The sequence below is a fragment of the Sebastes umbrosus genome, chromosome 8, assembly GCF_015220745.1.
Source record: "Sebastes umbrosus isolate fSebUmb1 chromosome 8, fSebUmb1.pri, whole genome shotgun sequence".
In the NCBI taxonomy this organism is placed as follows: Eukaryota; Metazoa; Chordata; class Actinopteri; order Perciformes; family Sebastidae; genus Sebastes; species Sebastes umbrosus.
Genome location: NC_051276.1, coordinates 663,919 through 675,628, shown reverse-complemented (window position 1 = coordinate 675,628; position 11,710 = coordinate 663,919). Strand labels below are relative to the sequence as shown.

The following is an 11,710-nucleotide window of genomic DNA, read 5'->3' as shown; positions in this document are numbered from 1 at the left end:
GAAGAGAAACCAAAAGTGTGAGACTGAGAGTGTCTTCATAGTTTAACCAGAGAGGCTGCTGGGAATCCCCCCTAAGATCTACTTCCTCCTATCTCACATCACTCCGACTCTCTGTGTCCATCTGGTGGCAGCTCAACAAATGGCCAAAATACTGTAATATTTATTACATATCAGAGCACTGAAACCATTAAATAATACAAGTCACCAGAAAAAGACCCTTCAGCTAATCAAACAGAAAATGGAAAACAATCTTTAACACAGTGAGAGAGAAAATGATGTTGGTCTCACACAGCATGGATTAGATCAGCATGTTTGATTAGGAGGACTACTGTACCCCAGAACCACACTGCAAATAACGGATTATCTGTTTAAATCACATACAGCTTCCATTGTATATTTCTGAGTTTATAAAAAGAAAGTACATACTAAAGCATTAAATAAATAGCCGCAAAAAGAGCAGATACTTTCATTAACACATTGGTTAAATTATCTTACATATAGGTAAGACTATGCGGACTATTTACACTTCTTAGTGGGATTATTTAGACCAGTTTAAAGCTAAACTGCAGGACTTTGTGTTTTGGAATATAATGTGATATATATGATTTCTGAGGGTCGACTGGTTGACATGGAGCCAGCAGGGGGAACCATAGAGGGGCTGTAAGTGACCTCTGTCAGCTGGTTGATCCTCCATCACTGTTAGTGTGAGAACAGATATGGGCCTGAATACAGACCCTAAACAGCTGACCTTAAACAGCTGACCCTGGTGTTTATTGAATTAAAGTATAAAAGCCATATGTCAAAGTGTGGAGCTCTTGTGCCCCCAAAGCTGTGCTTGGTTTCTCTCAATGTATACGCTCAAGTGACCTCAGCTGACCTTCACAGCAGCTTCACAGTCAGAATGTGTCATATCTCTGCTACAACGCTGTTCCAAAATCCTCCAATGTCTAAACTATTTCCTAAATATCAACAGAATTTAATGGATTGTCACTGATGAATATTTCCATCTGATTATTGTATGGAATATGCACAGAGGTGGTTCCATGGATATTTGTCTGTTTATAGCTGATCTGTACCGATTGTGTCAAATCAGCCTCCCTTAACATCAGGTCCTCTGCTTGGTCCTTTAATAGTCACAGTATTGGAAGGTTCGGAGTGTGGTAAGTCCTTACAACCAGGATGAAAAATCAGGCGGGATGGAGGTGTATGACTTTGTTGAAAGATGAGCCGATGCGTGAAACAGTTTTCCACAGAGCTCGGCTCTTTTTCCTGGTGATCTTTAGCAAGTGACCAAAAGAACATCCCAATCTCCCCCGTGGCAAACAGGCAGCTGGACAATGAAACAGGTTTCTTTCAGGTAACACAGACTTCGGTGACTGAAAAGACATTCAACATGCTCACTCTCACAAATTAGCTCTCACTCCCAAGCTGCTCTTCTTCTTCTTCTTCTTCTTCTTCTTCTTCTTCTTATTCTTGATGATGAATGGTTTAGCCTCAGCTTTACTTAATGGAATTTGTAATTCTATATTCTTAATTCTTAGTGTTTGTTAGGCCAGAATGTCTACCTGCTCATTTCCTTCCACACCAACATGAGCAGGAACCCATATGAATCGTGTACCTGTGCCTTGTATTTCCATCCTATACATAATGAGAAATATTTCATTAATTATATCCGTTCTGACTGATGATCTACCAGATCCTACGCTTGTGAGTGCTGAAAAACTGTCCGATGCAATAACAGTGTTTTTTATTTCCCTCTCCTCTATCCACTGCAGGGCCAATAATATTGCCAATATTTCTGTAGTATATACTGACACATCATTTGATGCTTGTTTCTTGATGTAGGTCTCACTCACTGGGATATAAACTGCTGCACCTGCACACCCTGTCTCAGGATCTTTGGAGCCGTCTGTAAATAAAAACACGGAGTCTGTGAAGTGCTGATCAGAATAGTTCTGGACTATGCGTCATGCTGGAATTTTCTTTGACTTCTCCTTCAATTCCTGCTGTATTTTGAGGTCAACATTTGGTAAGGGGAATAACCAGGGAGGAATAGAGGAAAATGAAACTGTAGAGCAATACTGGAATTGACATAACCCTATGTTTTCTGCCTTTGCATCACCTACCCACCCAAAGCTTATATTCCCAGCAGTCTGTCAAAACACTTTTGGTAGGGTGAGTTTCATAATGCCCCTGAAGATTAACCCAGTATGCCAGCATTCATTTTATTCTTCTAATCCGTAGGGGCATTTCTCCCACTTCCACTTGCATTGCTGATACCGGAGATGTTCTGAATGATCCACTAATGATTCTAAAAGCCTGAGCTTGTAGTACATCTCATTTCTTGAGGTTTGATTCTGCTGCTGACATGTAAGCTACACACCCATAGTCAAGGACAGATCTCATGAGAGCCCAGTATATATTTTGTAAAGATGCTCTACTTGCTCCCCACTACTGTCCTGTCAAACAACACAGTATATTGATGACTTTTTTACATTTGCTCCTGATTTTATCTAAATGAATGTTCCATGTGAGCTTTTCATCAAACCAAATCCCCAGAAATCTACAGCTTTGACTTGCTCCAGAGGTTGATCATGCAGTTTTAGGGAAATGGGTGTGATTTTACGCCGTTTTAAGAAACAAATAACTTGTGTTTTTGCTACTGATAACTTGAATCCCCATTTATTCGCCCATTTCTCCACCCTAGCTATTGCAGCTTGCATTTTCTTATTAACAAATGATACATTGCGGCCTCTTATCCAAAGAGCTCTGTCATCCACGTACATAGACTTTCCTATGTTTTGCTCAACCTGAGAAAATCTATCATTGATCATTATATTGAATAATAACAGACTACATACATTACCCTGTGGAGTTCCATAATCCACTGCATATACATTTGAATATTCTGCATCTACTCTTACCTGTATTTTCCTGTCAAATAAAACGTCCTTCACCCAATTATATGCTCTACCACCAATTCCCAATGAATTCAATTTAATGAGTAACCCTTCTTTCCAGAGCATATCATATGCTTTTTCCACATCAAAGAAGACAGCTGTTACTACTTCTTTGTTGGTCTGTGCTTTCCTGATGTCTGACTCTAAGCATAAAACAGAGTCCATAGTATTGCGACCCCTACAGAACCCACTTTGATGTGGAGATAAAAGAGCTTTACTTTCCAGGAAATAGGTTAATCTCTCTGTAACCATTCGTTCCATAATTTTGCATAAATGAGAGGTTTGGGCAATAGGTCTGTAACTATATGGATCTGAGTGGTCTTTCCCTGGTTTTAGAATAGGCACTACTACGGCTTGTTTCCACACTGAAGGAAGTTGTCCAGTTTCCCAAACTCTGTTATCCAGTCTTAACACAGTGACCAGAGTGTTATCTGCCATGTTCTCTAACATTTTATAGCATACGCCATCTTTACCAGGTGTGGTCTGACGTGCACTAGTAATTGCTCTTCTCAATTCAAACATACTAAAAGGCAGGTCTATTGGATCTTCTGATGTCTCGTTTTTCCTCTAATATTTTTGAATTCTCCAATTAAACTCTATTTCTACAGCGCCTGGCCTCATCTGTTAGATTGTCGGAGCTGTGAACTTTCCTGAATGTTTGCGCCAGAAGTTCAGCCTTTTCTAGGTTGCTGACAGCCATTTGATCCCCCCTGTTCATCACTGGTAACTTATAACTCCTTCTGATCCCACCCATTCTCCTGATCATGCCCCAGACATCTGAAAGCTGTACTTCTCTTCCAATACTGCTACAATATTGCCTCCAAAATGTGTGTTTTGGGGTTCTTATTGTTTTCCTTACTATTGCCTGTGCCCTTTTATACTGGATCAAAGCATCCTGCGAATGAAGTTTTTTGAGTTCCCTAAATGCTTTATTTCTGGTTTTTATGGCTTTGCTACATTCGCTATTCCACCAAGGTACATTCTTAGTACGTTTAGTTCCTGTACTCTTTGGGATGGTTTCCTCAGCGGACTGAATTATTTCATGAACTAGTTCACCATTAAATATGTTTACATCCATTTGATAATCTTCTTTAATTCCCCCACATCTCGTTACACTTATCTCTTGGTAAGCATCCCAGTTAGCATTTTCCAACTTCCATCTAGGAATTTTCTTTCCCTTATCATTATAAATCTTTGCACCAACTTTAGTCAGTACGGGTAGTGATCGCTGCCCATTATAGTATGCTTTATTACTTTCCATGTGCTTACACCTGCTAAAGTACTATTTTCAAATGTTAGGTCAAGTGCTGCTTCTGTTTTGAGTGCAATTACACCGTGTTCCCTCCCCATTATTAATACACACCAAACAGTGATCATCTATAAAATTCTTCTGCAACTACACCATTTGCATCTGTGCTATTGCTCCCCCACAATGAATTATGTGAATTGAAATCCCCACACCATCACTCCCAAGCTCCTTTTCCAGCTGGCCTAATTAGCAAATGGACCCTCCTAACAATAATGTGAACCTGAACACACCAAATAAATGAATTAACTGTATTTACAAATAAATCATCACCATACTAATATATACAAAATACACATGACTATACAGTCTAACACAAGTTAAATAGTATGTATGTAAGTATTATAAACTTAAGAAACATCAAACAATCCCAGGTTAACACAGAAACCCCACTACCCTCACCCCTCTCTCTTCCCTGCCACTTGGTTTGGTCTAACGAGGTGATTGATGGCAGCTGGAGACCTCAGAGAGAGCGTGATTAGTAGTTTACCAAAATAAAAGCACAACATAAGCATATTCACTTCCTGTATTAGATTGTTTTGTCCAACTTTACACCGTCACTGTGCATGTGTGTATTCTGTCCACCTTGAGTGAGGGAGATGCTTTCCAGCTCTCACAATAATCTAATTAAAATTAGCATTACTCCAACACAGACTTAAAATATCAACATTTTGCAGATGACACAGTCCTGGATGTGTTTGGCTCATCTCAAACTGAAGCCATGTCTAGATTACAGACGGCCATTAACCTTCTACAGACATCTCTGCATTATCAATAAGACCAGATGTGTTTCATACGTCCATCTTGCTGTCATTCATACACTTAAAGGTAATGGTAATTTATGGTAATGCTTTAGATTATGACCTGCAAATTACAGGGTACAAAAATAATTAAATTTTTGTGTGGGCTTTTTCATAAAAAAACACATTGGCATTATGTAAACAAACTAAAAATTCTGAAAATGAATATTTGGTAGTTCTGGTTGGTTAAAAGATTTAACTCAGTGAAAGTGGAAAATAATATTAATATGTAATATTTTTATGGCAGTTTTTTGACATGGACATGTTTGTCCTCTGAGGACACCAGAGCAGCTGCTGTACAGTGAGACACCTTAACAAGGGTTAACTGTGCTGGTAGCCTCAAGGCAGCAGCTGCTGTCCTTTGTTAACGCAGGTATCTGAGATTCATGCACTGACCTGTGTGAGTAGTACTTTGTTTATGATTGTATATATACATTGTGTGTGTGTGTGTGTGTTTATGGCTTGCGGGTGGTGGTGGGGGGGACTATAGGAGGAACAGGTGCACCAGCAGGGATGACTCCGGTGGCCAGCAGGATGATGATGAGGACGATGATGAGGACGACCACCACGATGACCACGGTCAGCTTGGCGTTCTTACACCGGTAGCTGCGAGCGACTCTCCGAGACGTCTGCGTCAGTTGCTGAGCCTGAGGGGGGAGGGAGGGGGAGACGAGACAATGAAGCAAGACTTTGACCCCAAACTCACCAACATCATCTTCTAACAGCTTCTAGAACAACATTTACACATTTACATTACGTCTATATATAGGCATCATGGCAGGATGCACCATCTCCCTGCTAACCTTCACCATGGCCATGGAGGTAGTGTTGGAAATGAACTTTTTTGTCCACCTGCCACTGTGGCTGGTGGATTCAAAATTTGACAAGCCACTCAGTAGACTACCATTGTTTTTTTGTCTGGTCAGTGAAGCAAATCTAGCAGCTACAAGCATATTTTACCAGCATTTGGCTGGTGCTAATTTCAGGTTCATCTGTGTTCTGCTACTGTCATGTCTTGATTATGGGATGGCCTCTACTGGCTTGTTGTAACACTGAGGTCATCGACCTCTTTATTTGACCTCACATCCCACTGTAACCACACAGTACACCAAACATGCATTAGTGTATGAATATGAACACTCACAACACTACCTACTTTACACAGATCATTAGAAGATAAACTACGGCAGTAACACTGACCCCTTTTTCCATTTCCTCTGACTTGGCGAGGAGGTCGGCGCTCTTTTCTGCTCGATTAATCAGATCTTCCATGTTCCCCTTCATCTGGTCTGTGACTCCGTCTACCTGATCCCTCAAGGTCTGTATCTTGTCCTGAGGCTCCGTCACTCCTCCCGGCTCCTGGAGAGACAACTTACTTAGTTAGTTAGTTAGATAGTTAGTTAGATAGTTAGATGGTTAGTTAGTCAGATAGTTAGATAGTTAGTTAGTCAGATAGTTAGTTAGTTAGTCAGATAGTTAGATAGTTAGTTAGTCAGATAGTTAGATAGTTAGTTAGTCAGATAGTTAGTTAGTTAGTCAGATAGTTAGATAGTTAGTTAGTCAGATAGTAGCATTACATGCAAGAATTGAACTATATTTTACAGTTTAACTGAAACAACCTTTAATTTCCAGACTGTTTCACTGCAGCTACTGTTGGAAACAAATACTGCACCTTACTAAAGTATTTGCATTTGCTGTTTATTTATACTTTTACTCCGAGACATTTCAGGGAGTAATACTGTATTTAAAAAAAACATGATCTTTTTCCTCTGATTTGATGGTGCTGCCAGGGAGAGTGGAGCAGGTGGACCAAATCCAGGAGATTACAGGCAACAGGAGGTTGGCGAAATAATGTGAATACAACATCCGGTGCAGACGAGGCAGAACGGAACATCTTACAACAAAACCAAGGTTCCAGCAAAGACTGAAGTGAAAACCAGGACTTAAATACAACTGATCTGACGAGGGTGGTGCGCGGTGGTGCAGTGGTTAGAACTGTCGCAAGAGGGTCGCAGGTTTGAATCCAGCTTGGGCCCCTTCTGTGTGGAGTTAGCATGTTCTCCCCGGGTTCTCCGGTTTCCTCCCACAGTCCAAAGACAGCTTAATGTCTGACGATGTTAATTGTTGACTCTAAATGTCCCGTAGGTGTGAATGTGAGTGTGAATGGTTGTCTGTCTCTATGTTTCAGCCCTGTGCTAGTCTAGAGACCTGTCCAGGGTGTAGCCTTCCTTCACCCAATGTCAGCTAGGATCAGCTCCAGCGACCCCATCACCCTAAACAGGATAAACGGTTACAGAAAATGAATGAATGATCTGAGGAGAGGATGAAGTCCAGGTGGAGAGATGGGTGGAGAAGCTCAGGGGGATAGGGGAATGAGGTGATTAGACAGAGGAATGAGCAGGGAGCTGATTGGCTGGGAAGAACTAACGAGACTGATTCAGAGCAGGTGTGTAGATCATGGATGTATAAAGAGAAGTGGATCCAGCGTTGGAGGCGGGGCCCCGTTCATTCCTATCAGAGTGTCTCAGTGGAGTATGAAGACAAAATGACTCCACTTCTGCCTGGAAAAGTACCCGGATCATCCGGCGATCTTCCTCATCCATTGGGCACATAGAGCAGGCGCAGTAGCGTCCGCTTGGTCACATGACTCGGTCACATGACTCGGGGTCAAAGATGTCACGCTGTCGTCACGGCTTGCTAACTCCTCCTCCCAGCCCTCGATCCAGCCTCGGTCTGGGTCTCATTCACATGAAAAGAGGAAGGGAAATAACTCTGAATTCAGCTGTTAGTGCGTTTTATAACTTTTAGGACCTGATGATTTAAATAAGGACTATTAGAGTGTTCATACTGGGGAGTTGATTCACCTAAAAATAAATGATCCTCTGAGTTACAGACGTCTCTTTCCCAATGGAAGTCTATGGGAAAAGTCTTTTTGGGCCCGATGGCATCATGTGACAGACACGGAAATTGTAGTACCGCCGTCTGGCCACTACGAAAGTTGGCATCAACGACCGGCGCTCTTTCTGGGGGCTTGGCGTAGGTGGTCAAAGGAGGGAAAACCAGTACAGAAAACCCAAAACACAGATACAACTCAGTCCAGTCTACATGCAGTCTGAGGACACCTGTCCCAGAACCAGACTGTGACAGGTGCATCGTTTTGTAACAGGATATAAAGTAGTTAAAATCTGAAAAGGCAAAATTTCAAAACAAGTTAAAAAGTTAAATATTTACAGGTGAGATGTTGGATGGGCGGTTTAGGTTGAAGCACTAAAAGTAGTTGATAACTTTAAGTCTTTAGATTAATAAAAAGATTTCCTCTCTAGTTGTCATCATGTTCCTCATTCTCTCCAGGTGTAATACGTTCCCTATCGCTCCTTCAGCCAAACAGCCCGTTCTCATTCCCAGGGTGTCAAATACCAGCGCTTTGTCACCGCCGTCGGCGTTAGATACCAACGCTCAAGACACCCTTCAGCGTCGGTATGAGATGCACCGGTTACAATAACTACAATGTCTACTCAGGGAAAATGTGCTGGGAGTGACTGTGGTGACGTAGCTTTAACAGACACCGGGTGGTGGGAGGGGAGCTGAAGGGTCCAACAAACACATCATCCAGGAGACCGCTGTTACTGTCCCGTACGTCACGTTACAATCAGCTGTTTTATGCATGTCCCGTGTTCACAACGTTCAGTTTCATTTTCACTGTATTAACGTAGTAGTTTTAAACCCAACCATGTAGTTCTTAACTAGATCGAACTCTAGTGGTTTTGTTGCCTAAAGCTAAGCCAGTGTTAGTCTAGTTGTTTACTTGACAACCTTAAACACGTGTTTAGTGCGACCGTAAAGTGACGCTGCCAAAGCGTCAGTATTGGACGAGTTGGGATGAGAACGTGTTGAGATGTTTGCAGGATTGCAGCAGCTTTCTGGCTACTGACGTTGAGATGGAGACGGTCTGAGCCTCAGAGCTGCCTGGTCCCACAGTCCTGGTCCCACAGTCCTGGTCCCACAGCCCTGGTCCCACAGTCCTGGTCCCACAGCCCTGGTCCCACAGTCCTGGTCGCACAGTCCTGGTCCCATAGTCCTGGTCCCACAGCCCTGGTCCCACAGCCCTGATCCCACAGTCCTGGTTGCACAGTCCTGGTCCCACAGCCCTGGTCCCACAGCCCTGGTCCCACAGTCCCAAACAGAGCAGTGAATCGGGCTAAAGGCCTCCAGTCAATCAATGAACCCTGAATGATTATAACTGATGACATAACAAGAGGCGATGGTGCAGCTCCTCCTCCCTGAAGGAATGTGAGGATGCATCCTTCTGGTTCGGTAACATACCGTAGAGATGAGACACCGCCCAGCCGTCTGTGGTGTGATTTTTCGCTGCATGCTGAAGGTTTCTGTTCCTACTGCGGGACGTGAGCTCTAAAGAAATGTCTCAAGAGTAAGAAACCAAAGTGGTGAAGGTGAAGCTGGGAGCCAGGATGTCTGCTCTGCTGTAGCTGATGAATAGAGGCCAGGTGTCTCCTCTAGGGTGAATAGGTGTGATGTCTGGAGAGGTTAAATGTTAGAGGGAAAAAGCAGCACCCGAGGTCCAGTGGGGACAGTAATCCAACAAGAGACTGACAGGAGCCCTGCAGCAGGACATTCATAGAGCTGTTAGTATGCTGACAGGTTGCTCTTTGACCTTTGCCCTCTGAGCCACGACAAGAAGACACATTCACTGACATTCATCTCTCTTTTGTGAATCATAATTGTGATTTAAATAAAGAAGACTTTGCATGGCAGCTATGGTGTCCCATTGTCCCACTACTACCGTATGGGACAATGGACGATGTCAGAGCATATTCTTAAAAAGCATTCTCTCTAACCTTCATAGTAAAGCAGTTCCTCCAAAATAGAATATTCACTCACCATGTCTGTCTTGTCTCGTGCTGTGTTTGTGTTAAAGTCTGTCACCAACACAATACGTCTAATGATCCCACGACGTCCTGAAGAAGCTTCCAGAAAAACAGGTTCTACCTTCACTGGTGACATGATCTTAATTAAAGGTGAAACACACTAATCAGAATGGATTTAACAGTCCGGCCTTTCACTGTCTTTCTCTCCAGAGCTGGTGGCCCACTGGTTGACACTGTGGATTGACCCCTAACTGACCCCTACCAGCAAGAATCACATCACATTAAGGATTATACCATCTGAAGGGACCTTTATAGAGCAGGAAGCTCAGCGTAGCAGCTCTTCTGGTTTCATGTACCTGGACGTCTCACATGAGACAACCCAGAGCAACGTTCTGCTGCAGCCTTCGTCACAGTGCCAGCGGTCTCCAGGGATGGTCACGTCCGTCTGTCTGTTGGTCCGTTAGTTCACCACTTTTCTCCAGATTGAACGATCTCAACTATAAAAAGGGTGCTGGTCCGTGTACGTTATAATACGAAAAAACACAAATGCCATGTTTTTTTCGTTTTCTGAAATGAAAAATGAGAAAACCTAATTCCACGAGGAGAAATGACAAAAAATAATTTGCAAAAAAACACAATTGGACGTCATGTGTAATGTGTAGAAAGGAGGAGACACCATCACAATAGAGTATAGGTAAATACTATTTATTTCATATCAGACCAGTAAAACCAGTAAAACCATTAAATACCATAAATCATCAGAATAAGAGCCTTCAGACATTCAGGTGGATCACAGGTGAGCTGAGCAGGATTCAGGTGTTTCATCAGTTTACAGAGACGGGGCTGCTGCAGCTGGGATGTGATGTCTGTTGTCACAGCTCAGGAAGAACAGCTGCTGCAATGCCGCCGCTGCCGCAAAGCCGCTGCCGCAAAGCCGCTGCCGCAACGCTGCTGCAACGTTTCTGCTGCTGCAATACTGCTGCTGCGCCTGCAATGCTGCTGCTGCAACGCTGCTGCAATGCCGCCGCTGCCGCAAAGCCGCTGCCGCAAAGCCGCTGCCGCAACGCTGCTGCAACGTTTCTGTTGCTGCAATACTGCTGCTGCGCCTGCAATGCTGCTGCTGCAACGCTGCTGCAATGCCGCTGCTGATGCAAAGCCGCTGCTGATGCAACGCTGCCGCCGCCACTGCTGCTGGGCATCTTATTAAACTAAACTAAACTGGCGCAGCATGGATTACATCAGTAGGAGTGTGAGGACTACTACTACCCAGAGCCTCCTTTATATACCTACTACTACAGAAAACAATGAACAGCAGAGTAACTGAGCTGTTCTGATGAATCACTAACTGTTTATACAGAAATCACATTCAGCTCATTGGTTCATTTCTGATTCAAAATAGAACATGAAGACATCAAGCATTAAATAAATCGCCTCTAAAGAACAGTCGCTGATTAAAGGCTGTTGCTAATATACAAAAAGGTGAGACTATGTGGACTATTTACACTCCATAGTGGGATTATTTAGACCAGTTAGGGGCTAAACTGGTCCTGTAACAGCAGACTGAGGTGGGAGTTTTTTTTTGGGGGGGGGTTACTGGTGGACATGGAGCCAGCGGGGGGGGGGGGGGGGGGGGGGGGGGGGGGGGGGGGGCGCCATGGAGGGGCTGTGACTGTAACTGATGTCTCTCAGCTGGTTGGCTGGCAGTGACAGTTAAACACAGTGGGTGTTTAATATGACTAGAGTTAGACACAGTGGGTG

At 43.4% G+C, this 11,710-nt stretch overlaps 2 protein-coding genes across 3 annotated transcripts in view; both read right to left on the bottom strand.

Annotated features, from left to right (window-relative positions):
- Positions 1-4,164: 4,164 nt before the first annotated feature.
- LOC119493087 (vesicle-associated membrane protein 8-like) lies at positions 4,165-10,511 on the bottom strand. Of its 2 annotated transcripts, XM_037778120.1 has the most exons (4): positions 9,966-10,062; positions 9,390-9,685; positions 6,267-6,425; positions 4,165-5,713 (listed from the first exon to the last, which is right to left on the bottom strand). In XM_037778120.1, the coding sequence occupies exons 2-4, from the start codon at positions 9,438-9,440 to the stop codon at positions 5,522-5,524; spliced, it is 402 nt and encodes a 133-aa protein (XP_037634048.1). In that variant the 5' UTR covers positions 9,441-9,685; positions 9,966-10,062; the 3' UTR covers positions 4,165-5,521. The 2 variants fall into 2 exon arrangements, with proteins under 2 accessions (XP_037634048.1, XP_037634047.1); XM_037778119.1 differs by lacking the exon at positions 9,390-9,685 and having other exon boundaries at positions 9,966-10,511.
- A 1,023-nt stretch (positions 10,512-11,534) lies between these two features.
- Positions 11,535-11,710, bottom strand: part of vamp8 (vesicle-associated membrane protein 8 (endobrevin)) — a 9,600-nt gene continuing 9,424 nt past the window's right edge. Inside the window, exon 3 of the mRNA XM_037778121.1 lies at positions 11,535-11,710. This exon is cut by the window's right edge and continues 1,398 nt beyond it. The gene's annotated coding sequence lies outside the window, so the exon portion shown is untranslated.